The sequence below is a fragment of the Aptenodytes patagonicus genome, chromosome 1 (genome assembly GCF_965638725.1).
Source record: "Aptenodytes patagonicus chromosome 1, bAptPat1.pri.cur, whole genome shotgun sequence".
Taxonomy (NCBI): domain Eukaryota; kingdom Metazoa; phylum Chordata; class Aves; order Sphenisciformes; family Spheniscidae; genus Aptenodytes; species Aptenodytes patagonicus.
The window spans coordinates 87,716,051-87,741,763 of NC_134949.1; the positions used below are offsets into that span (position 1 = coordinate 87,716,051).

Sequence of the window (25,713 nt, forward strand, 5' to 3'; positions counted from 1 at the left end):
CCACATCATTTAAAGGGAAACCCATGCCCACCAAGGCCTGTTCCCAGCAGACGAGCCCACCCCAGAGCCACACCGTAACCTCATGGTCAGAGCTGCACCTGAGGCAGAGTAATCCTATGCTCCAGCACAGGCTGGGAGACAACGGGCTAAGGAGCAGCTCAGCAGAAAAGATCCTGGCGATTCTGGCACACCAGCCCATGATGCACCGTTGTAGCAATAAAAGCTAACAGCACACCAGGTGACACGAATGACAGCATAGTCAACGGGTGGAGAGGAGTGATTATTTCCCTCTGTATGGCACAGATAAAGTTGTATTTGGTACGCTGTGTCCATTATGGGCTCCCCAGCACAAGAGAGGTGTGAACAAACTGTGAAGAGCCCAGTGGAGGACCACTGGATAGGTGACTAGAGCATCGATACTGAGGAATCTGGATTTTTTTAGACTGGAAAAGAGAAGGGCAAGGGGAGGCAAGGTTTTTTAGCCTGGTCTCCTAAGTAAATGAGGTCTATGTGGGCACGTTGCTGGTCAGTCCCTCTCCCAGTCAGATTTGACAAGGAATGGGATCTAACAGATGCTACTGCCTTTATAACTGGTGGTTATAAAGAGGATGGAATCAGACCCTTCCCAGGACTAGAGGCAATGGGCATAACTTGCAACAGAGGCAATTCAGAGTATAACTGGGCAAAAATACTTCCCCCAAAGCATGATTCAGCAGAGGCTCAGGGAGGCTGGGAGCTCTCCACCCATGAAAACGTACAGCAATTGCCCGGGCAATGCCCTGAGCAACCTGATCCAGCTTTGGAGTCCTGCTTGTGAGCAGGGGTTTGGATCAGAGACCTCCAGGGGTCCCTTTTCATATAAACCTTTGTGTGAGTCTGTGTTTGCCCCTCCAGCGATGTTTGGGCAATACTGCCCACCTGAATGACACAGCAGGAAAATGGTAACACAAACAAGGGGAAGAGGATCACATCCATTGCACCTGAAGCTTTTGCTGAGGAGAACTTGGGGCACACTCCGGGACGTCTGCGTGAAGGGACACACCTAGAAGGTCCTCCAACAGGTGAGTTATGAGGAGGCTGTGTAGGCAGAGCCGCCCAGTGACTACAAAGAGTTGGATGCCACAGGGACAGGGCGAGGGACAGGTGCTGCCCTACTGTCTGGTATGAGAAGCAGGTCCCTCTGGGCCACAAGAGCCAAGCAGCGACAGTCTGTCCCACAGGAGCCACTGGGGTGGTGGAACCCGGCAGCACTGGGGAGGGTCAGTAGCGTGTCTTGTCCCTAGCCAGCAGAACAGCGCCACAAGCCGAGACCGAGACCCGGGCCCGGGCCCGGGCCCAGGCCCAGGCCCACAGCCTGCCCCTGCCCCGGTCGCAGGATCGTTGGTCCCGCACCGCCCTCCCCGCGCGCCTCGTGCCCGCGAATAACCCCTGCCCCGCCCCGTCCTCCTACCCCTCCCTGCCCGGCTCTCTCCTGTCCCGCCACAGCCAATGGGGAGGCGGGCTCCGCCTCGCCTGCCTGGCCCCGCCCCCCACCTCCCGGACCGAGCCCCGCCCTCGGAAGCGTTTTCTCCAATCGTTGGCTAGCGGGGACAGCCCCGCGGCCCCGCCCACTCGCGGGGTAACCTTTGCCTTAGTGAGCGCAGGGCCCTGCCCCGCTGCCACCGGCTGTCCAATCGGAGGCGCCGTGGGGGCGTGGCCGGCCCGGCGCAGCCAATGGGCGCGGAGGGGGCCGTGAGCGGTGCGGGGGCCGCGGTGGCTGGTGCCGCTGCCAGGTTCGAGGAGCGACCGGCCGGCGGGGCGGCCGGGGGAGAAGATGGCGGTGGCGGGGTCCGGCTGGGGCCTGGCCCAGCTGGCAGAGGCCCTGGGCTCGTCGGAGCAGGCGCTGCGCCTTATCGTGTCCATCCTGATGGGTAAGGGAGGGCAGGGGGCGCGGCGGTCGGGGGTGACGGGTCTGGCGCCCCGGGGAGGGCGCCCCGCCCGTCGTGGGGCCGGGCGCCCCCGCTGCTCCGCCGCCGTGCTGTGCCGCGCCGCGCCGCCCGGGGGCCAGGGCCGGGCAGCGCCTTGCCGGCGCGGAGCCGCACCTGTGTCAGCGCCGCCGTGCCAGGCCACGTGTGCGCGCGGAGCGGGCGGGCGAGCCCCCCACCGGCACCGGCCCGGCCCGGCCCGGCCCGGCCCGGCCGGCGGAGGGTGGCGTGCGCCCGGCTTGTGCCGCGGCGCGGCGGGGAGTTCGGGACGTGCCTCGCAGCAGCTGTCGGGGTGGGAGCCCCGAGCGACCCTCCGACTCTCCTGGTGGAGAGGGGGAAGCCGCTCTGAAGCGGGGCGGGCGAGCCGGCGGGTTTCCCCGCAGGGAGGGGGGGTGCGGTCCTGGCAGGCTGCCTGTGAAAGGGGTGCGGGCACCCCGCGTGCGGGGGCGAGGGGAAGAGCCTGGCTTTGAGACCTGCGGAGCCAGTCGCCGTGGTGCTGGCACTCGGCGTGCCGCGAAACGCGTCCGGTTTGGGTCTGTGTGGTGAGCGCTGTTTTGGGCGCCAGAACTTTGTCTGCAGTTGTTCCGCTGTCTTTGCGCGAGTGCCAGGTGCTGCATGTGCATCGGATCCCCCGTGAGCATGTGTCGGGAGGGGTGTACGCTTAGGAATCTCCACAACCCCTCTGAGACGTCGCCCTGTGCGAGTGCAGGGAGCTCTCTGCCAAGAGACATTATTAGTGTCTGCGGCGATCATGGAACTATGCGGGAGTGGCGTGTCACCACGGGGACTACCAGGTCGGGTGTGCAAAGCCTGCTGGCTAAGTGGGCAGAAGACCCGGGATGCTGTGCTACGCTCCACCTGCAGTGCAAAGCATGTTGCAAAACACATGCTGCTTATGCTTATCTAAACATGAGATAGTTACATCACATGTAAAATGGTTAAGGCAGGGCTGGAGTTACGATGTGGGCTAACAATTGAGGGGGAGGTCATAGCTCCCAAAACACTAATTCAAATGTATGTAGACATGCTGTCTACCTGAATCTCTGCAGATACCCAATGAAACTGTAGGTTTTGAAAGCTTTTGGTGGTGTAGTCACCTAGCAGCTAGGAAAGACAAGCTTTTCCCTGAACCTAAAAGTCTATCTAAAGGGATACAGCTGCTACTGTGTGATCTGTCAAAATAAAGTTCCTTTGGCTAACTAAAAGTATAATTTTTAAAAAGGGAAGCAAGAAGAGTTGTGTCACTTCATAACTGTGGTCTGAACCAGACGTTTCTGCCTGATTTAATCTACGATGTGTAAGATCAAACTGAACCAAAACATTCTTCACGTCAAGGATAGATACAGGGGATTGAACTGACTATCATTTTGAACTTAACTTAGAAGTTAGTTAAACCAAACTTCTATAAAGAAAAATGTAATAGGAAACATATACAGGACATGCACATAAGTCAGCATGAATTAATCTAGCAGCTCCCCACAGCTGAACGGGAAAAGTCCTGCTTTCCTTTCTCCCACGTCTGTCTCTGGTACTTTAATTACGATCTGATTGAATTTACTTGCCTGGCAGAAACCTAAACCAGAAAAAGCAGATAGTTTACTACCAGGTTAGTCAACTGAACCAACCAAGGGACTAGTCTAACAAGTACTGATGCAGAAAAGGTGTTAGAAAGCGTGTGTGGAGGCAGACGGATACAGTAGTGATGCCTTTGCAGAATGTACCTTGAACGTACTCTCAGAGTTCCTTCTTCCTTCTTACTAGCAATAAGCTAGAACATGATATTGGAAGGCTGTTTCCTGCTTGGTGTCTTATGGGTGAGCAAAACTACTTACTTCTTTGAAATGAACAGCAGATAATTATCATCTTAATGATAAGAAGAGATGCCCACTGCAGTCAGTAGATTCATTAAGTCCAAGGTTTGTGTGTGTCATTACAAACGTTCCACGTACAGTGTTGACACTAAGCCACTGAGATGGCACAGTGTCCCTTCCTGATGTAGGCCACTGTCTATTTTGCATAAATTCTTAATGGATCTTTATAATTTGTATTAAAAGTCTGGGGATCAAGGACTGAGAACCCACTCACGTCTCTTTCCCCTGCATACCTGAAATGTATACCAAACTAGGAGGCTAGAGCTGCACGTTTCCTTGTCCTTTTTCCCTCGCTCGGTGTCTCTTAATTACATGCAATTGAAGGCATAACTTCAGACGGAAGGCTTAAAAGGCATGCAGAACAGCCTCGCCTCTAGTTTGGTACTCTTGCAGATCATGTAGGTTGAACCACTCAGGCAGAGGGATTGACTCCAGCTTTCCTGCTTAATGGGTGGGTAGTAAAGCAGTGTACCATTACATTAAAAGGAAGTGCCAAGCACCACTCCAGAGCAGCATGAGAGAAGAGTGAGAAGAGTTCCTTAACCCAGCACTAACATGAAAAGAAGTGTTCATTTAATTGCAGCTTAGCTTACAATCCTTTTAATGTGACTGAAACCCTTAAGCCTGTTGGTAATGCAACTAGCGCTGATGACCACTTCATAGGATGGCATGGGGTATAAATGAAAGGCATTTCTAAAAGCTGGAAATGGCATTAGGACAGGCAAGGTATGGCTTTTCCTTCACTTCCTCCATTTCAGGTGTTTGCATAGATTCAGGAAGAAAATTATTTTTGTTGGCTGCAGCTAATACTATTGAATTATTTCAGAACAAGACCATGAGGATGAAGCACGGTACTCTGTTCCAAAGATGGATTGAAAAGTTGTTGCTTGTTTCTCCCTCTGTGATGCAGTTTACCATCTACACTGTGCAGTTCTACTGCGACAGCTGTTTCTAGGGTCTCACTGTTCAGGAGATCACCAGAAACTGGTAAAAATAGCCTTCTGCAAAAGAGGAAGAATCGCAAAGGACTTTGCAACTTCTTACGTTAATTTCTGGAGAAAGCTGAATTATTGTTGAAAAAAAAAGTCTGAATGGACTCTCTTGATTCAGAATAAGAGTGTTTGCTTAGTCATGATCTGAAATAACCAAAAGAGGTAATTTAAAACTGTTAACATTCTGCCACTACTGAAAAAAACTTAATACAGGGGAGAATGAGAGGAGGAGAAAGGAAGAGCAACTAAGAAGAAAAATTGGAGTAGTCCTAAAGGGCACCACCTTTTCTCAGTGAACAAATGAAGATTGTAACAGCACACTGCTGAGTACATTATGGGGATTTTAATCACAGCTTTGTATTTAAATCAGAGACACCTTTTATACATCCTGCAATTTTTAAGCAAAGCATACAACTAGAATAGAGTCCATTACTCAGATCATACAAGATTAAAAATTTACTTCAGACTTCCTGTATGTGAAAATTTGCATAAACAGCCTTTGAAGAAATTAGGCTGCAATTTGGCAATATTATCAACAGCAGTAATACTTGAAGCATAGTTCTGGACCCTGTCATTTAAAAAACTGTGGTATGTCTATCAATCATATGAAAATGTCTTTTGAGAGATGTATTCTACCTTGCATTCTTCAGTAGGTCCAGGGCCCAGTGTTCCCCCAGGAGAAACTCTGTCTTTAGGTCAGCATGGAAGGCACCAATGGTCTCAGCTCTGTACCTACAGAGTTACTTTCCGGTTGCTGAAGTAAGCAGTCTGAACAAATGCTGTCCTAGCCTCTTGGAGGAGAAGGGGAGGGAGCCCCTCCAGCGGTACGAAGGAGGGATGAGGGTTTATATGCTGCTGTTCTTGTCCTCCCATGAGAGGAGACATTTCTTTCCTGCTGTCACCGCTCAAAGTGTAAGCCAGGATACAGAAGGCCTCGTGGCGCTGTGTATTTAAGACTTTAAGTTGATCTTATTTCTTGTGTGGCTGTACGATCCCAAGGAATTAAAGATGTTTATCTGGCCATACTATTACACAGTGGCTTGCAAGCTGCCTGGCATGTTCTGCTGCATAATATGGAGGGGGGCCAACATACTGTTTACAGCCCTGAGCCAGAACTGACCCTGCTGATCTGCCCAGACCTGCCAGGAAAAGCACTGGGGACATGTTCCCTTATCTACAGACATAGCAGTGACCTGCAGAAAGTAACACGTTCCTACTGAATAGGTGCCAGAAACCAGCTGCTTTGCTGGTTGGAGATAAGTGGTCTTATCTCCTCCTCTTCTGCCTCTCACCTGTTTTTTTACATCCTCTGCTTATTCCTGCTGTCTGCATCCTGAAGATTTTTAGGCTCAGTGAAATTCTCCCTCTGGTCACCCATAGCTGATGACTTATCCCAAATCAAGTCCCCAGGTGGTCAGCCAAGCAAGAACCTTACTGAAGGGGAGGCAAACAACTGGTTTTAATGGGTAAGAGATGGGAGAAGTTGTAAGAGGCAGCACCATCCTGTCACAGGTGCTAAAACCAGCCCTGTCACAGAGCACTCACGTACTGCCTTTTTTAAACTCTTAACTTCAAATACATCTTATTCCTTAAATAATTAAAAAAAAAAAAGAGAGCTGTGTAATGCTACACACTGACTGTGTCTACATTAGCAAGTAAAATGGCCCAGTAGGAATGTATCTGTAGAGCAGACTAGTTTGTGTGCAGTACCTTATGTCCTCACTACACGGGTTTTGGGCATTTACTTTGGATTTGCTTCAGTCTGGTCATGCGGACTGAGCACCGATTGGAGTGCATTTTCAGTTCAGTTTCATCCGAAGAGAGTCCTGTTCACATGCTTTTGAGATGGTTCTGCTATGCAAACTAAAGCACTGTAAGTGGACTTCAAAAGTACACTCCTGAGCTGAATTAAAATACTCATGTAACACTTACTGTTAGACAGGGCGTAGGACTTTTGCAGTATTATAGACAGAAAAAGAGAATACCTTTGAAGTCAAAGTATTAGGTAAGGCTTATATTTTAACATGTCTTTTTCCTGTTGTCCCCTTCCTTTTAGTTTTAGCTTTCTTATAAGAAAATGGAGACAATTGATCTGCTGGATGTTAACAAAGGTAGTGTTAACTGATCAGCAGAAGGGAGAAGAGGAAAAATAGTCTGATCTGCTCTCTTGAAGATGAAACAAAGCTAACACATATAAAAGGGGAAATAAAGGGAGCAGAGATTAAAAGAATGTTTCTGGTGTTCTTATTTGCAGCTTTATCTCCGGAAAAAGACAGGCATCTTAATCACCCATTCCAGAAGATGGCAAACTTGACAGCGCTATTTTTGCTTGGAATTAGTAGAACTTTCCTCTTGCCTAATCCAGCCTCTTGATCATTTACTTCTCTTGCTCAACTAGATTCTTGTATCTGTGGACAACCTGGGCGTTGTGCAGTGGCCCATTACTCTCCCAAATGGCTGTGGTGAAGAAGCTGACCTTTTCCTTTTCTTCCAGTGCCGGGGTTCTCTTAACCAGAGGTCATCCTCTTGTTCCTGTGAAGTTAAAAAAAAAAAAAGGAGGAATTTATCATCAGCAGCATATCTCGGCTAATTTGTCCCTTTTATATCAATTGCTAATTCCCTTCTATAGAAAGTCTATATAGAGGCAAAAGTCAACTCTGCGTGCAGACTGCTTTTCAACTCCATGGTGCGTAGAGAAGGAGAATTACCTCGGATCAGGAGGTCACCTTCTGTTTTCTCCAGGAGTATTACAGCTGGGTTCCTGCCTCGGTCCGCTCTGCCTGAGGGAGCTGTGAAAGAGGAGTTTGGCGGACTGGGAGCTGCTGTGCAGGGTCCCTCGGCAGCAAGGAGCGGGGACTCCCGTCCTCTTGCTTCTGAATGGCAAAAGCAAAGCAGCGCAGCATCCTGCCGCTGACATATCCAAATGTGACGGCAAGCTTGCCAGGTGGCAACGGTAACTTCAAAAATTGCTCTCCTGCTTTTGCTCTGCTAATTCAGGCTGCTTCAAGAACACCGTAGTGGAGCGGGAGTACTGCCGTTGTTATCGGTAGGAATAGCTCGTTATTTAATAGATAGTTTACGAGTGTTCAAAAATGCACAGGCCTCAGCAGGATGGCCATTGATATTCAGTATCCACTGCCATTTGAGGGTTAAAGTTTATATCTGCAGTGTGGAACTGGCCCAGTTGTAAAACTGAGAAAATTACCTTGCGGGCAGCAAAACTGTAACTAAATTGCAGTCCAGAGTACTAGCAAGTTGCTCTGGATATCAGAAGAATTTAGGCTGGCATTGTGACTTTTGAACTGGAACAGCATCCATGTAGTACAAGACCGGGATTTAAATTTGTGGCTTTCTAAAAACATATATGCTGTGCATACTAGTAGCTCTCTATTTGCAAGGGCTCATAATTCTTTCTCCTTCAGAGCAGCATTACCCAAACCACGATATGATCTCCTGTGTAGAGCTAAAAAGGAGTATGTGTGACAGGTGAGACAGGTCTTTTAAAGAGTGGGAACACTAGTTGGGGATGGAAGAAAATAGGTAAAATTTCTGGCTTTTAGAAACTTGAAGTGCATTATAGTATTCAGTCATAATTTAATTCTGTCTACAGCAATGGCTGGAGCCAGAAACCAGATACTTTTTTTCTGATGAAAATGGAATGTTTTGCGAGATTTTACTGATTTTTGAGAGAGTGGGAAATCCTTGAAAATGTGGTTTTAAAACCGTAAGTGTCGACAAACAGCAATAAATTGTGCTTTGCCTGTATTTCTGATCTGATCTTTCTCCCCCTTGCTCAAAAGGGGGAAACATTTCTCTGCAGTAAACCTCAGTATTTTAACTTTTGATCTAAACTGATGGTAACACTTTATTTATTTTTTTTTTTTTACTACTTTCCATTTCAAATCTGTTGTCGTTGTTAATATGTTTACTAAACTTCAGCAGGAAAATTGACACGTGAAAAAAGAATCCCCGTCTATATGTTTCTGCATATAAGGCTGATAGACAATACTGCTTACTTTTTTTTTCTTAAAATCATGTGAATTGCTCTAATTCTTTGAGTTACTCCTGTATCTCCAAAGAGCCCATGTGATGAACTCTCTTTGCTGATTCCCTATTTCCTCTTCAGCTGGCGTTTGGGGACAGCAGAGGCATGTACCTCCGATTCTGGTGTCGGAGCAGGAAGGGAAAGGGAGAGTTTGGGTAAGGCATTTTGTCGAGGAATGTGGAGACGCTGCTGCAGAAGGGAAGAGCAAGCTGAATGAGCGTGCAGGAGCGAGGTTGCTAGGCTCTGCGGATGAAGGGCTGTGGTATGTGGGGCTGGCCAGCTGCTCAGACCAAGAAAGCAGCCTGTGGCATGGAAACAGGCGCAGGACACGAAAGGAGGAAGGAACAGGAACGAGGAGGCAGGGAAGACCAAAAGTAGGGTGGCAAGAGGCGGAGGAAATGGGGAGCAGCAGCTTAGTTTCAAGAAGCAGCAGGTACATACCTGGGCTCAGTAGAGCATGCCACCGTCTGGGATCTAGAAGGGAGCCCGAAAGTCCCAAACTCTGGGACTCCCTCCCAAGGGACCTGGGGGGACAGAAAGGACCTTGAAATGGCTCCAGTCACGCCTCAGCCCGTTAGCACTGACAGACTGCAATATGTGTATTTTATATAACATGATAGAGTTTCTCCTTTCCTCTTACAGTAGTGACTAGATTTGGCCTTGCTTATTGGAAACCTTTCATCCATCAAACGCTTCTTGGCAAAATGTGCATTTCATCACCTTTTATTACTGCTCCATATAAAACATGACTACCTACTGCTACTATTACTCCATTAGTGCAAGTAGCAGAGATCTATCCACTGCTACAGATTTCAGCTAGGCTAATGAGCAGTGTGGATGCCAGTATTGTGGTATGTGATGAATTTCCTTTTTTTTTTTTTTTGGTAGAAGAGGTTTTTTTGTTTTGTTTTTAATCAGGCTAAAGAACACAAGTTTGCAAAGTAAAGCACCAAGTTATGAAATGCCAGAATTAAAGTTGCTTCTGCTATCTCAATTCAGCTCGTTGTGCACATGCCTTTAGAAACACTAGTTGCATGAACAGACTTCACGTACTCATGGACAATGCTTCCTGTGTCAATATGTATTAAAACATAATATATTTATTGTCTAATATGTGGCAATGTTTATTGCATGCTACGTGAACCTCACCTAGGTGACAGAATTTAATTTACTCATGAGTTTCTGTATGGTACTTCTCACCATACTACCAGAGTGCTTCACAAATGTTTGCTTCTCACTAGAGCCACAGATGAATAATCTGGAGGCATTCCTAAATTAGACTGGGAGCTAACACACAGAAAATGCAAGAAAAAAACTCCTTCTACCTATCTTAGCTGCTCCATATGAAATGCTTCTGACTTTGATTTTTTTCAAAACTACTACATGCGTAGTCCCCGTGAATTTTGGTTACAGCTTTGTGTGCCCAGTACTTCACAAATCAGATGCAAATCTGAAGTTAGAAAAGAAAGAGCGTACTAGTGGAGATCTCTTGTGGAACTCTGGTGTTAAAGTTGGTCAGCATCATGTAAGAACACATTGAGGTGGGAGCAGGGATTGAATTTTTTAGGACAATGTAATGGTATTAACCATAAAATTCCCCCTCTTCCCCTCCCCCCGTTTTTTTTTAATCTGGCTTCTTGCCACATTCACTGTATTTGTCACAGAATTTGGAAATGAATCGGAGACTAAAGTCTTGATTCATGTATTTCAGCATTATCCACCTCACGTATTGAATGAGGCCAGAAACTGTAATCCTCGAATTTCTGTACTTCAGTGTCAACTTTGATATAATAACGTTCCTGCTAAGGTATTTTCTTCTGTATAATATAAAGAGTAAGTCATCTGGCATGTATCCCCTGAGATGGAAATACAATATCAGGAATGTATACCGTGACCTGTGTTGATGATGTTATCTATATAAAGTACACATTCCTAATAACATGTTCAAGAAAGCTATAATCTGGACCATTACAAACGCTTGTCTACACTAATTTACAACTCTCATCTTTTTTTTTCTCCTCTACTCAGGATATCCTTTTGCCTTGTTCCAGCGCTATTTCCTCTTCCAGAAGGAGACCTACCTCATTCATCTCTACAATGTGTTCACAGGACTCTCAATTGCTTACTTCAATTTTGGTAAGATGAGTTTGGGAAGAGAGAGCTGCCTGGCCCAGGGTGTGCTGTGGTTTGGGAGGACCTATAATGGGAAAATATGATTTCTACTTCACCTCTCTCTCTTTCCCCGCTCCACAGGGATGCAGTTCTTTCATTCCCTGCTATGTGTCCTAATCCAGTTCCTCATACTGAGACTTATGGGTCGCACAATCACTGCCGTCTTCACCACGTTCTTCTTTCAGATGGTAAAACTCTCTTTCTTACTGCATCGGTTTGTAGAAAGGAGCCCTCTGTTTAGTTTTGCACTTCCCACTAGCAACTGTGGGTGGAAAAGTGGAGACAGATCAAAACCAGCTGGAGGAATTAGTTTGAATAACCCAAACAATGGTTTCTTTCAGACATACCTTATGGCTGGATATTACTTCACAGCCACAGAGCATTATGACATCAAGTGGACAATGCCACATTGTGTCTTGACGCTCAAGTTGATTGGTGAGTGACACCTCCTTCCTATCTCTTGCACTCTACAAGCTGTGCCTCAGGGAAGAGGGGACTGCTTGTTCAGCCCAACCAGCCCATCCCAGGGCTTCATATAATTGTTTCTCACCTCTAGGTCTGGCCATCGATTACTATGATGGAGGAAAAGATCTGGTGAGTAAGACACCATTCTCCATTCCTCCTCCGCTCTTCAGTGCCATTCCAGTGAGCTAGAGGTCAGAAAATCAAGTTCAAAGGATGCGAGTTAGCAAGCTGCATTCATTGTTTGGTAAAAGCCATAGCTGAGAGGGGGGAGCATCTGTGAGTGTCTGAGGGCACTGAATTCTGGAGTGGAAAAAAGTAATTTGGAACAGAGACAGTAGTGATTAGAGATGGACAAAAGTTGTTTTAATCATGTCAGAATATTATTCTGCCCCCCTCCAAATTCCCCACCATCTCCTTCCCCCAAATCTGTTGCTTTAGATTCCCGATCCCCAATGCTCTGTGTCTTGTGGGTAGCGTACCTTTAACTTGCAGACCATCAGCACTGGATCTCAGTTACCATCTTCCTTTCCTTTGTTTAGTCTTACCATATCCTTGTGGATGGTTACCCTTTACTGTTTGTTAGGGCCCTGTTTTTAGAGCAGATGAAACAGTGAGAGGAGTTGCATGGCACAATGTGTGGGAGAGGGCAGAACACTTGCTACAGTGTCTTACTTCAAGTATTTGCATTCCCCATCTCCTGTTTGGGGCCTGACACAGTCTTTAGCATCCATGGAATCGCTGCTGACTGCACGAAAACAAGTTTGAGCTGAAATTTACTAAGCTGAAGTTTAAAGTATTGAAAGACAATGAATTCTTGCATCAAGAAGTAGGAATTGTAGGACGATAAGGTCTTGGGAGAGTACATGTGATTGCAGTCAGGGCCTGGAATAGGTCAGGTACAGTGCTTTTACTATGCCTGCTACGCTGGCAGGGATATATGTCAATAGATCCCTTCCATGTTTTGAGCTTATTTGGGAATACAGGTCTGTGCAACTGGTCTCAGCCATTGGATCTTGTTGCTATTTAGAGGGGTGGGGATAGAGAGGGCTGGGGAAGAGGAATGGATGTGAAGTACAAAGTGGAAAGCTCCATATACATGGAGAGCAAGAACTGAGACCATTAAGGAGGTAGGCTGAGAACATAACATCCAGAGCTAGTATGAGATCCCCTAGGATGATGTTAATGCCACTCCCTTTGGTGCAGGAGTTCCTGACCCCTGAGCAGCGGCGATTTGCTGTCCGGGGAGTTCCTACCTTGCTGGAGGTCTCAGGATTCTCCTATTTCTATGGTGCCTTCATGGTGGGGCCTCAGTTCTCCATGACAGACTATCAGAAACTGGCAAGGGGTGAGATGACTGACGTTCAAGGACAGAGACCCAATAGGTAACAAAAAGCCACTTAGCTCCTCACCTTCCTGAGATCCCAGAATGCTGAATCCTCCACATATTCCCTGCAGCAAAGTGCCTTCTCACCTGGACACTGAAGTACGGTGACCAAAAGTGACTTACAAGACAAGGCAGTCTTTCAAAAGTTGCTCATAACTCTCTGCATAATGTCCTAGCATTGTTCCAGGGCATGAACGTCAACAACCATTTGACATCTTTAGTACAGACTCGGTCCCAACCTGGTAATGTTAGCATCCCAGCTTCCAAACGGAGGCATCTGCTGCAGTGGAACATGGTGACTCCCTATCGCTATCTCCCCTACCTCTTCTTCTCCACTTCTGTTTTTAAAATTATGAGTTTGAAGGTCTCTTTCCGAGGCTTTTCTTTGACCTTCATATTTTTCTTTCTCAGTTTTGTGCCTGCTCTCAAGCGCCTGAGTTTGGGTCTCTTGTTTCTAGTAACCTATACTTTGTCAAGCCTGTACGTCTCTGATGAATACCTCATCTCAGATGATTATATGGTATGTATTCATTTGGCAGTTCTGGGGTGTGGAAGAATTCTACTGCTCTGGTGGGCAGTGGATCTACAAGAGTGGATTTTTATTTTTAGTTTTGCCTCAATTTAAAAATAGGGTAAGTCAGCAACTAGTGATAAGCCTTTCCACAACTGATTTGGCTTTACTGCCTGTCCTGTGGATTCCATTTGACACAGAACAGGAATGTGTTAAGCTGAACTGAACCAAATGAAAACTTTTACAAATAGACAATTAATCTTAGATGCTACTGTTGTTTTTGGAAACCTAACATATGTATTTTGTGACCTTTTAATGACCTTCCATTTAACCATTACATGCAAGGAACTTCACTAGAGTAACTTGCAAGGCTTACCAGAATCTTTGAGGTTCTTGAAAAACTCTTAATAAGTAATTCCTACCTAAAGATTATCAGTGTTTGTGTCAGTATGAATAAATGAGGGTGTAAATTCCACAATGATTATGCTAACCACAGAGTCTTCCCAAAGTACCTACTTCAGTACAGCCAAATATTACCAAAGGAAGGAGAATGATGTGTAAATTTGCATAAGCCAATAGCCTGGCAGTCCAGTCCATGTAGCAGTCCCAACACATACATCAGATTAAACTGAAAGACAGTGATGAGATCTCGTCTATTTTGTCTTATTATTGCCACTCAACTCCATTTTTAATTTTTATTCTATTTCACTGTTATCTCTGCAGGAGAAGCCTTTCTGGTTCCGTTGTGGTTACATACTGATCTGGGGCAAAATTATACTCTACAAATACGTAACCTGCTGGCTTGTTACGGTGAGTCTAGATGTCATTCCAGAAACAAAAGACAAATGAACAAAGATAGTACCTTTGCAGCTACTTAGTATGCTCTTGGACTTAGTGCTAAATGGAAGTAAGCCAAATGTCTGGAGATCAGTGCAGGTCAGTTTAGCTTGCTTTAAGTTAGCAAAGGCTAGCTAACTAAAAAGCAGGCAGTTTTTAATCCATTTGTTCCATCTGCAGTAGTGTCTCTCCACTCAACACAGTGAGTTAGAGCTTCCCCAGCTCTGCCTTTCCAAAAAAAAAGGGGGCAATGTTTTCCTCTCATCTCCTTCTTGTGAATCTTTTTCCATAGGAAGGTGTCTGCATCCTTGTTGGTCTGGGGTACAATGGAAAGGACCAGAGTGGAAAGCCTTTGTGGGATGCCTGTGCCAACATGAAAGTCTGGCTGTATGAGACAACACCTTTGTTCACAGGGACCATTGCTTCTTTCAACATCAACACCAATGCTTGGGTGGCCCGGTGAGCAGGACAAAATTCCCCTTCTGTAATGTGTTGGTAACGTCTGTCAACAGAACCAAGGTCCTAGGCTGAGAGGGAGCACTAGAGGAAGAATCTGCCAGTTTTCAGTTCTTACACTTTCTTCCACGTTTTGCTGCTGTCCCGTTTGAAACAGGTTACTGGGTCAGACAGATCTTTTCATTCAATCTAAAAGGGCAGTTCATTAATATAGGCAAGCAGTTGATGGCAGCAGGAGGGCAGAGGCTAGAACGGGACCACAGCGAGCCCTTTGGCCTGCCCGGTCAAACAGCTGCAGAACTGCTCTAACAGCTGGTTCCTACATCATGCCTCTTGATGCTCCCTATGCAATGACTCCACCGGGTTTTGGTTCGGCACTTGCTGGGGGACACAACTGAATTGTAAAATACCTTCATTTCTGTGTGCGTTGTCAGATGAACCACTTCTCCCCACTAGCTGGGATTTCTTTAAGACAAGGGCTGAGGTACACTGTGCCCTGGTAAGGGGAGCTGTCTTGCTGTTTCTGTCACTACAGGGTGTGCAAAGGCATACGGTCCCCTGGGCCCTGCACCTCTGACACGGAGAGGGGAGGACAGACAATAAACTAGAAGCACTTTGAGTTTGTTTCTTTTCTGCTCTAGCTACATCTTCAAGCGTCTGAAGTTCCTGGGTAACAAACTGCTGTCGCAGGCACTGGCCCTGCTCTTCCTGGCCATTTGGCACGGGCTGCACTCTGGCTACCTGGTGTGCTTTCAAATGGAGTTGCTTATAGTCATCGTTGAAAGACAGGTGCGCTTTGTCTGACTTACCAGAATGGGGTGGCCTGCGTTAGCCTTTCCCCGTGACTCTGGAAACTGCCACGCTGAAGGCTTTACTTGGATTAAATATGAAAAATAGCTGCTCACTTTGGAATTGGGTGTTCAAACATGATACGTTTCTGTTCTCAAGAGTTCAGTAGGTTGCTGGCTTCTGCACAGGCAAGCCATAAATTTATTGGAGAAGCTGACAGGAAGAAAAGTGGAGAACTTGGCATATGTGTAGAAGGTAACTGAAGTGCTTGGCAGCTGGAAAGGCTGGAGGACAAGCACGAGCTGAATGCCTCTGCTAAATCTCCCAGTACTGAGAGAACAACATTCCATATTTAAACTTTTTTTAATTAAAACTTTGAGCAGGACAGGGTACTTAGCTACTTTTTTAGACTAACTGCTTACTAAAATTCATTTTACACAGCTGGATAGATACTTTGGCCCCAGAGCCTGCATATATAGCCATAGGACATCCAACTGAGGAGAATTCTGTTTTTTCTTTAAATTAGATCATAAACCTTGTTCGGGACAGTCCTCCCCTAAGCACTTTGACCTCCATCACTGCCTTGCAGCCCATCTTCTACGTGCTGCAACAGGCTAACCACTGGATGTTTATGGGTTACTCTCTGGTGCCATTTTGCCTTTTCACCTGGGACAAATGGATGAAGGTATTTAGTAGCCACAAACAGACAACCCATCCTTTTCCCTCCATGCCTTCTCATATGTTCTTGGCTCAAAGCTGCTTGCTGATCCTTAACCCTGCCTTTCTCTTTACAGGTGTACAAGTCTATTTATTTCTTTGGCCATGTGTTGGTCTTCAGCTTATTATTGGTGTTGCCTTACATTCGCAGATTAATTGTGCCACGAAAAGAAAAACTAAAAAAAGCAGAATAACAGCCAAAAGGTAGGGTCATGCTATGCAGAGAGAATCTCACACTTGGACGGGGAGGTGAAGTGGGGCAGCAATATTACATCCCAAGGTAAAAGGCAAACATAAAACCAACAGAAACAAATCTAGCACTTTTCTCTTTTTCAGATTGTACCACCTGTGCATTTCTAGGAGTTGATTTAACACTCCGGAATCAACGCATCACCTGCCAAGTTTGCTGTGTTGAAGTATGACTTTTTTTCAACGTGAGGAGGGGGAAAGAGAAAGCACAGGGTCAGAGACCCGAAAGGAGGGGAATGGAGTAAGCCTCCTTCCAGAGCCTCCACCTTCTGTATGTTGCCTTATCTCTCTGCCGCCCTCCAGTGGACACTCGTGTCTCTCTGCTGGTATCAGATGATTGTAAAAACACTCAATGCAGGCACTGTATTGGATTGGAGCCACCTTCTGACTTTTCTACGTTTGTCATCCAAGATAAAAATTGCTCCTGGTCTTTTTCATATCGGCTTCAGCTCCTTTCCTCTTGAGTGCCTCGGTGTGGGAGTGTGAACTGTCACACACCACTGAGTAAGGTGATTCTACAGGACTGAGTAGCTTCACCTGCAGGGTGAGTAGGGCACAGCTAAAAATTTCAGTTCCATGACAAATTTGGGCTGAGTCCCTGCTATAAAGGGATCAAGCCTGCCCATGTATTAAACATGAGAAAGTAAAATACACAAGCACTCTTATCAAAAGTGACCTTTAATAGGAGGGAAAAAAAGGTCAGTAGGGCAGTCCATTTAAAGTCTCATTGCTCCAGAAGCTACAAGGACAAAATTGAAGCCTTTTCCCTTCCAGAAGCCCAAAGTTGCACCAGGTTCACACCTAAGTAAAAGAGCCTCTCCAGAACACGGAGTCACTGTATAGGAGTCCACCATGACAGTAGTAGCAGCAGAAGCTCATACTACTCCCCAAACTTCCTCAAAGGCAGTAGTAATTTTAGCACATGTCAGGGCAGCAGAGAGGGGATAGTTGCTGATGGAGACCATCTTTTCTGTATAGTCAACATTGACCTAGAGAAAGAGAGGGGGGGGGGGGAAAAAAAAAAAAAAAAAAAATCAAGCTGCAAGTTTTCACTTAGTCCCATCTATCTCCATTGGTTGGAGGGGCACAGTATTTCTCCAAGGTTGAGCACGGGTACAATAAGACACAGTAGGACAACTGCTAGCCCTCACTAGTGCCCTCTCTCGGCAGGGAGAAAAGTCCCAAGTGTTGCAGCATTGGGCCTTTTTTTGACAAGCCTACCCGGGGGAAAAGAAGGAGGGGGAGGGCAGGACAGGGGGGACCAAGCAAAAAAGAGCAGAAGAAAAAAAACACATACTCAGAACTAGACTGAAATCTATGCTGATAAAGATTTTTACAACTCCAAATAAGGGATACATGCACTTACCGAACCGTGGGCAAAAGCTCCCACAACAATGGCAACCGGCTCCGCTGTAGGAACTAGTTCACGCAGATCTGACACCTTTGGAACTGCAAAAGAGGTACCTATCTTCATACAGCCCACAGGGAGATGATCACTGACTGGATTTTTAATCACCTGCAGAAAGTTAATAGGGGCATAGAGGTAAGAGACCCTGCCACATAGCTAAGTCCATGGTTTGTAAAAAAAAAAAAAAAAAAAAAAAATCACTCCTACATCACCAGCTGCAAAGGAGGAATGTTGCAACATTACCTGTGAACAGTCAAAGAATGTTTACCTTCAACAATTTCTGAGGCCCATCGGCTGCTCGAACACTGAGCTTATGCAGCAACTGAACTGATAAGAGAAGAAAATTAGTTAAGCTGTCTGTTCTTTTGCCAGAGGAATCCTATCTTCTACCTAGTGATCAGAGCTAAAGTAGACAAAAAGTCTATCTTTAGAGTTCCCAGCATCTTCTAAAGCAGTCCTAAGAAATACTGATCAGCAAGTTACTTTGCTGCTAGTACAGTCTCATGCAGGCACTCCCCACTGTGCTAAGGAACACATAGTTGGACTATGCATCCCGGAACTTGCAAAAAGACACTTTCATTTCTCTGCTCTTTTCTCAGTTTCACATTTTTAAGGTTGGTGCAACTTTTTGACTCTTCCCAAAATTCTTCCACCCCTAACCGCCTTCCTGCATTATTTTGTGGCTGGTATAAAATTTGAATCACTTACCCATAAGACCACAGAATCGATCAAAAGTTCTTGGGATTCTGGTTTGGGGATTGACTTCGATTAGAACATTCTTCTGGGTATGGATATAAACCTGCAGGAGACCAGCCCGATTCAGGGGGCTGTCCATGAGCATCAGGAGACTCTGAAATAGAAAAACATGCAGTAGTGTAAGTAGAAAAGGTGCAAGAGAGAGGACTCTTGGAAAACTTGAGGGTTAGGCCCCATAAATGCAGAAGGGACCGACGTTGAGGCAGAAAGGAGTTCATCCAGCCATACGAGCTCTGCTGCAATGCTGAGCTAAAGCAATCCTCTATCCAAATAAAGAGAATTACTAAACTTACAAACCACGAACATAGTGGGTAAGGGCCAACTCTCGCCCCCGTTCCACGGGCACAAGCAGACCCCGAGGCTGAGAGACAACCTCCCTCAAGCCGACCACCCTGCCGCCGCCCCGAGCAGCCCAGGCCGCCGCAGACGCTGCCCGGATCCAGCCGATACCTGGTGGGTGATGTCGGGTCGCACCTCCCCGGGGTCCCGGCCGTTCCGCAGCAGCAGCGCCTTGTGCTTGTCGCAGTTGAGGAGCTCGAACGTCTTCCCCACCTACGGCCAAAGCATGGAGAGGTGGGCAAGGGTGCCCGCGGCTGCCTTCGGCCCGGCCAGATCCCCCGCCGCCCGCACCTTCACGGTCTCCAGACTCGCCCCCTCCAGCACCACCAAGAGCCGCCGCGGCCCGCGGGGCCGCTTGGCCTCCAGCGAAGCGTCTTCAGCCTCCCCCTCCTCCTCCTCATGAGGCCGCCTGGGCGCCGCCATTTTGTTACCGCCGCACAGCGCAGCACCGGGCACGCGTCACCGGGAGCACCGCCCCCAGGCCGCCCACCGGCCACCACCCAAGATGGCGCCCGGGGCGCGCCCGTTATCTCGCTCCGGCCGGACCCACTTCCGGAGGGCAGTGCGGCCGCGCCGGAAGGCGGTGGCGGGGCGGGAAGGGGCGGTGGCGCCTGTCGCACCGCGGTTTCCCGCCGGAGCGCCTTGGCGGCGGCGGCTTCCGGTGTCCTTCCCGGCGGGGCGCGCGGCGCGGCGCGGCCATGGCGCAGAACCTGAAGGACCTGGCGGGGCGGCTGCCGGCCGGGCCGCGCGGCGTCGGCACCGCCCTCAAGCTGCTGCTGGGCGCCGGCGCCCTGGCCTACGGCGTCCGCGAGTCCGTCTTCATCGGTGAGTCCCCCTCGCCCCCCCTTCCCCCCCGCGCCCGGTTCCTCCGCCTCTCGCGCTGACCGTGCCCCTTTCTCCCCGCAGTGGAAGGCGGGCAGCGGGCCATCTTCTTCAACCGCATCGGCGGCGTCCAGCAGGACACCATCCTCGCCGAGGGGCTGCACTTCAGGTAGGGCCCCGCTCCCCCGCCCCGAGCCCGGCCCCGCGGACCCGGACCCGGCCGCCGCGGGTGCCCGCGCTGTCCTGATCGCCCCGCGTAACGGGCCTCCCGCCCCTCGCAGGATCCCCTGGTTCCAGTACCCCATCATCTACGACATTCGAGCCCGGCCACGGAAAATCTCCTCCCCCACCGGCTCCAAAGGTGAGAGCGGCCCCGCGGGCCAGAGCACGAGGCCCAGGCGGCGCCTGTGGGGGTGGGAGGGGGCAGGAGTCCGGCTGCGGCGCTGTCCCCGCTCACATCTTTCTCTCCTCTTCAGATTTGCAGATGGTGAACATTTCACTGCGTGTCCTCACACGCCCCAATGCCGCAGAGCTGCCCAGCATGTACCAGCGCCTGGGCCTGGACTATGAGGAGCGAGTCCTGCCTTCCATCGTTAATGAAGTGCTCAAGAGTGTGGTAGCCAAGTTTAACGCTTCACAGCTCATCACTCAGAGAGCCCAGGTGAACTTTACTGGAGGAGACTACACTCACATTGCAATGAAACTATGAGGAATGTTATAACAAAGGAAGCATAAATATATTCGGCTGGTAGATGGTGCATCCAAATGGAAGGGGAATGGAACTGTATCCCGCTTACAGTTTGATTCCGATACAGATACAAACACTAAGGCTGTACCACTAGCTTCTGAGAAGAAAACTGGATTCATTGGTATATAGAGTGCAAAACTGCACCGTAATGTAATGATGGGGGAGGGAAAGCTGGTTTACATCATAGTCCACAAGTAACAGTAGAACTGGCTTTAAAAAAATGATTAGCTGGCCCTTCATGGGTCTCAGAAGAGCTGTCAGAGCAAATTAAACAGTTTTAAAGGATCTGAAAAACGAAGTGGATGAGCAGTTAACAAAGCAGTAAACTTTCAGTAATGGGTGCTACAGAAGGGTAGCAAATACTTCTGTTTAGAAAAAGATCACAGAGTAATCTGGGCGGGTTGCAAAATAATAGAAATACTTAGCTTATAAAAGCCTATACCTGAAAGTTTGTGTTCTGATCATTTGATTGCCAGGGATTTTGAGAATATCTGTCACCTATCACAGCTGAGGAAGAGAAAAGTTGCTGATCTTCTTTTAAAAGGCTTTAGAGGAGATCCTGTGTGAGACTGCTAAAGAGGATAAGTTGTCAGAAAAATGAAATACAAAGCATCTCTCAACTAGTTGTTGATCCATGACAAAAAAGCAAAGAGTAGAACTAAGCACCCAGGTCTTCTTGTGAGAACTGAACCATAGCAGGGACCTCAGGGTTTTGTGCTAGGCCACATGCTGTGCACTGAAGGGATTTCTTAATGATCTTGTATAAAGAGAATGAGTGGAAAGGGAGGATTTACAGCAAAGAAACAAATGTCTGCAAGGGATTTAGGTTTATCAGAAGCAAAGGACACTTGGGTATCTGCAATTTCTGAACAAACTGACTTGAATTTGCCGCCTTGTCATATATTCATCTAGCATTGGTTACTGTGAAGTGATGCATATTGAAGCGGTTGATAATCAGAAGAAAATGAAGTGACTTTACGTAGTTACACGCTCACAGTTCACTCAGTAAAGGATTCTGGCATCATTTTGGAACTCTGCTCAGAAACAGCTGCAATAAAAGTAAAAGCAAATGCTAGACTGATCAAGGATGTGATACTGTAGCAATAATTTGTATTGTACTGTAGCACATCATAATGTGCGCTTGCAGCCCAGAAGGCCAATCGTATCCTGGGCTGCATCAAAAGAAGTGTGGTCAGTAGGTTGAGGGAGGTGATTCTGCCCCTCTACTCTGCTCTGCTGAGACCTCACCTGGAGTACTGTGTCCAGCTCTGGAGCTCTCAGCATAAGAAAGACATGGACCTGTTGGAGCAGGTCCAGAGAAGGGCCACAAAAATGGTCAGGGGGATGGAACACCTCTCCTGTGAAGAAAGGCTGAGAGAGTTGGGGTTCAGCCTAGAGAAGAGAAGGCTTCGCGGAGACCTTATTGCAGCCTATCAGTACTTAAAGGGGGCTTATAAAAAAGATGGCGGCAGACTTTTTAGCAGGGCCTATTGCAACAGGACAAGGGGGAATGGCTTTAAACTAAAGGGGGGTAGATTTCGACTAGATATAAGGAAGAAATTTTTTACGCTGAGGGTGGTGAAGCACTGGCACAGGTTGCCCAGAGAGGTGGTGGATGCCCCATCCCTAGAAACATTCAAGGTCGGGTTGGACGGGGCTCTGAGCAACCTGATCTAGTTGAAGATGTCCCTGCCCACGGCAGGGGGGTTGGACTAGATGACCTTTAGAGGTCCCTTCCAACCCAAACTATTCTATGATTCTGTGATTTCTATTTAAGTCAATATTTGGTGCAGGAGTTGTCAGCCTGCCTGAAAAAGATGCTGGCAAGTTAAAGGTAACTCAGAAATTAGTAGAATAAATCAAAAGATCTACCAACAACACTGATCCAAAGAGACTAAAAAAAGTGGAGTAGCCACAGTAGACAAGTAGCTACAGTAATTAAGAGACGTGATACGTCTACAGTGTAGGAGTGGGGAGTGGTAATTTTTATTTTCTTAATCTGAATACAAATAACGAGGAGACGGTCAAACTGCACACAGTGGCAAATTCAAGATGGAGAAGGAAATACTTATTGCCAAAACATGTGTAGGAACTGTGGAACCAGATGTGATAGGATGTGAAAGCAAACTTTCAAGGAGGTTTTTTTTATTTTTGCACTATTAATTGTATAGTATAGTTAAGTAATAACTGTAAATGAGCTGTAATATACTTCTGAAAATGCGGTATGTAGCTATGGATATGCAGCATTATTTAGAGGCAACAGATTCAGAGGTGGTATTGATGCCCATGGTTCAGGCTTTATTTTAGGTAATGTCTCTCTTGGGCCCGATGTGAATGAACTGTGAAGAGCAGTTGTGCTTCACTTTTGGAGTGCACAGGAAGTGAGAAACAGCCTGTGTTTGGTACTCTTTTTGCTATATTTGTGTTTCAGGTGTCTCTGCTCATTAGGCGAGAACTGACTGAGAGAGCCAAGGATTTCAGCCTCATCCTGGATGATGTGGCTATCACGGAGCTTAGTTTCAGTCGTGAATACACAGCAGCTGTGGAGGCTAAGCAAGTGGGTGAGTTCAATTTATGCCTGGAAAGGGTGGATTGCCTTTGCCTTTCCATTGAATTATTAAACAAGGAAGGAGGATTTGCGCTAGCGTGTCATTGCTTTTGCATTGATACAGCTACAGAGTTATAAATCTCAGACTCCTTAGTAATGGAGCTAAACAGGTTATTTCACCGGTATTATCGGAAAACTTTGGGTCATAGCTAATGGGATAGACCATCAGTGGGACTGAGCTCCCAAGACTGTAGGGTTCCTCTTCAGGCTGGGACTCTTATCACTTACTATGGGGGTTATGTTTAGAGGGTCTGGATGCTGTTGATTTTATTTAAGAAAAAGTAAAGTACACTTAGATACATTGCTTATTTGTGGATATGGCCCCAGAATGCTATCGGTTCTTTTGGAAGTGGAGCCCCCAGGCCTCAGCTGTAGGGTTCTGGTGGAGGGCTCAGAAAATGGGATCTGCTTTGAATGCTTTTGGCCATTCTCTCTGCAGCCCAGCAGGAGGCACAGCGCGCGCAGTTTCTCGTGGAGAAGGCCAAGCAGGAGCAGAAGCAGAAGATTGTTCAGGCTGAAGGGGAAGCTACAGCTGCCAAGATGATATCCTGCTTTGGGAGATTTTGTGGGATGTGGCTTGTGAGCTTGACAGTCCCAAGAATCTGTCACATTGGGCTCACGCTTAGGAGACTGTTATCAGATGATAGCTTCAAGTAGGTCACTGTCTTCCCCCCCCCCCCCCCCCCCCTTTACAGTTGGCTGGAGTGAGGTTACAGGTCAGAGCAGAGAAGGCCATGAGCCTTCGCTCCCTGTTGTAAGGTTTAACTTTTATTGGCTGTGTGTGACCACAATCCATAATGTTGTTCTTCATTTGGGGAAGTAAAAATATGCCTGCCCAAAGGCCCAGGTTATTGGGATAGAGATTGCTAAGATATTTGATGGTATGGCTTGGGAAGAATTCCTTGAGGGTCGGCAGCTTCTGTTAGCAGGTTTTTCCTTAACTTTTGCTCCCCTGTACCTCGGTGAAGCTCTCAGCAGGAATCCAGGCTACATCAAGCTACGTAAGATCCGAGCTGCTCAAAACATCTCAAAAACGGTGAGCAATGAGGCACAGAATTTCCTTCGTCCTTCTGCAGTCCTTGTGCTGTCCTCCCAGCCCAGTGGCCACATGATGAATTTAAGGCGAATGTGACCTGCCCTGTCCTGGTCTTTGTTCCTGCCCGGCCCTCCTCTGTTCAAGTAGAGCTTAAGATTTAGCTTGCAATGATCGGCAATTAGATGTGAGGCTAAGAGTTCATGCCCTCCATATGACAAGGCCAGATCCACATCAGATTCCATCACCCACACTCAGCTGCAGCCACCAAAAGCTCCTGGTTTCCTGCAGGCTGAGAAAAGGGAACAGATAAGCGTGGGATCAAAGGTTTGTCTGACAGGGAGACAGAATGAGCGCTTCTTTTAGAAAGTCTGATGGCACTGGCATGGGAAGTCAGGAAGTTACAGAGTTGTTTTGGGGAATTGCATTGATTTAACCAAGATCTTAAGGGAATAAAACAAGAGTGCTGTATCTGGAGGGGGAGATAGGTTCTTTATTAGTGCTGTTCCTCTGTGTGCATTATGCCATCTCTGTAATGGATTTCTTTTTCAGATTGCTGGCTCACAAAACCGTGTGTATCTCACAGCAGATAACTTGGTACTGAACCTGCAGGATGAGGGCTTCACCAGGTAAAGGGGCCAGATGGCTGGATTTATTTGCACCCTACCTGTGAAGCTGGTCCCCTTTCTGGAGCGCTCTCAGGATCTTTTTTCTGAGAGGAGCCTGATGCCAGAGGACACGGCCAAGTAGGGAGCAGTCTGTCTTACTGTGGAAACTGACATTTTTGTTAAATCTAATCAATTTACTCTTGGTTTTCTTCCTTTTTTTCCGCCCCTTAACTGCATCTCCTGACACACAGAGGAAGGTAAGGCACTGTTTATTTTGATCCTTTTGTTAGTACTTGCAACAAGGGTGTTGATGTTTGCCTGGTGCCTGGGATGTTTCTGGCTTGGGCCTTTCTGGCCACAGGAAGTTTATTCCGTCTCTGCCTCAGTTCCCATTTGTGATGTGAAGCTCAAACCCTTCCTTGCAGAGGCCACACAAACATCTACATCAAGTAGGAGATACTCTAATTGGAGCTTTGTGTGTGTCCCATAAGGAACCTTGTGTGGGGAGGCAGGAGTAACTGAGGAGCGTCCTCTGATCTGTCCTGCGCATACAGGGCATCCTGCATTTACGGCAAAGGGGACTGTGAGAAGGCAGTTAGATGATCGTAGGAATTTGTGTTGGTTTGGGGTAACGATCTCTAGGAAGGATGTTGTTGTTACTCTCCAAAAGCTTTCCAGGCCATGCTAGAAAACCCCTGCTTTCAGAGCTGGCAGGAGTTTGGTGGCTTTGCCTAATCTGTCCAGTGTTTACTGGACAAGGCAGTGCCAGCTGAGCTGATAGCGTGCAGCTAAAAGCTTAGATTTCTTAGAATCAAGAAAGGAAGCCAGAGCTGGTTTCTTTTCTGTGGGATCTCTGATTGTAAGATCCTTCTTCCTTACTCTGACCAGATTCTGTCTTATTCATCCCAGAAGGCTTAAGGGACTTTGAAAAAAGTACCT

General features: G+C 47.3%; 3 protein-coding genes across 3 annotated transcripts; 2 read left to right on the forward strand and 1 right to left on the reverse strand.

Moving 5' to 3' along the window:
- Positions 1-1,713: 1,713 nt before the first annotated feature.
- Positions 1,714-16,889, forward strand: LPCAT3 (lysophosphatidylcholine acyltransferase 3). Its single transcript, XM_076346986.1, is given in 14 exon segments — positions 1,714-1,755; positions 1,757-1,910; positions 10,901-11,008; positions 11,126-11,232; positions 11,386-11,479; positions 11,601-11,638; positions 12,713-12,891; positions 13,305-13,413; positions 14,128-14,214; positions 14,534-14,700; positions 15,339-15,486; positions 16,013-16,171; positions 16,281-16,407; positions 16,540-16,889. Coding segments are annotated over 13 exon segments (1,509 nt in total). The 3' UTR covers positions 16,398-16,407; positions 16,540-16,889.
- Positions 16,890-17,109: 220 nt separating this feature from the next.
- On the reverse strand, positions 17,110-19,384 carry EMG1 (EMG1 N1-specific pseudouridine methyltransferase). The gene is made up of 6 exons (XM_076346999.1): positions 19,247-19,384; positions 19,067-19,168; positions 18,569-18,710; positions 18,129-18,187; positions 17,819-17,968; positions 17,110-17,441 (listed from the first exon to the last, which is right to left on the reverse strand). Exons 1-6 carry the CDS (start codon positions 19,376-19,378, stop codon positions 17,328-17,330), a joined length of 699 nt encoding a protein of 232 aa, XP_076203114.1. The 5' UTR covers positions 19,379-19,384; the 3' UTR covers positions 17,110-17,327.
- A 252-nt stretch (positions 19,385-19,636) lies between these two features.
- On the forward strand, positions 19,637-24,826 carry PHB2 (prohibitin 2). Its single transcript, XM_076347132.1, has 8 exons — positions 19,637-19,780; positions 19,862-19,946; positions 20,059-20,138; positions 20,254-20,438; positions 22,957-23,086; positions 23,573-23,676; positions 24,092-24,169; positions 24,719-24,826. Exons 1-8 carry the CDS (start codon positions 19,654-19,656, stop codon positions 24,797-24,799), a joined length of 870 nt encoding a protein of 289 aa, XP_076203247.1. The 5' UTR covers positions 19,637-19,653; the 3' UTR covers positions 24,800-24,826.
- Positions 24,827-25,713: the final 887 nt, after the last annotated feature.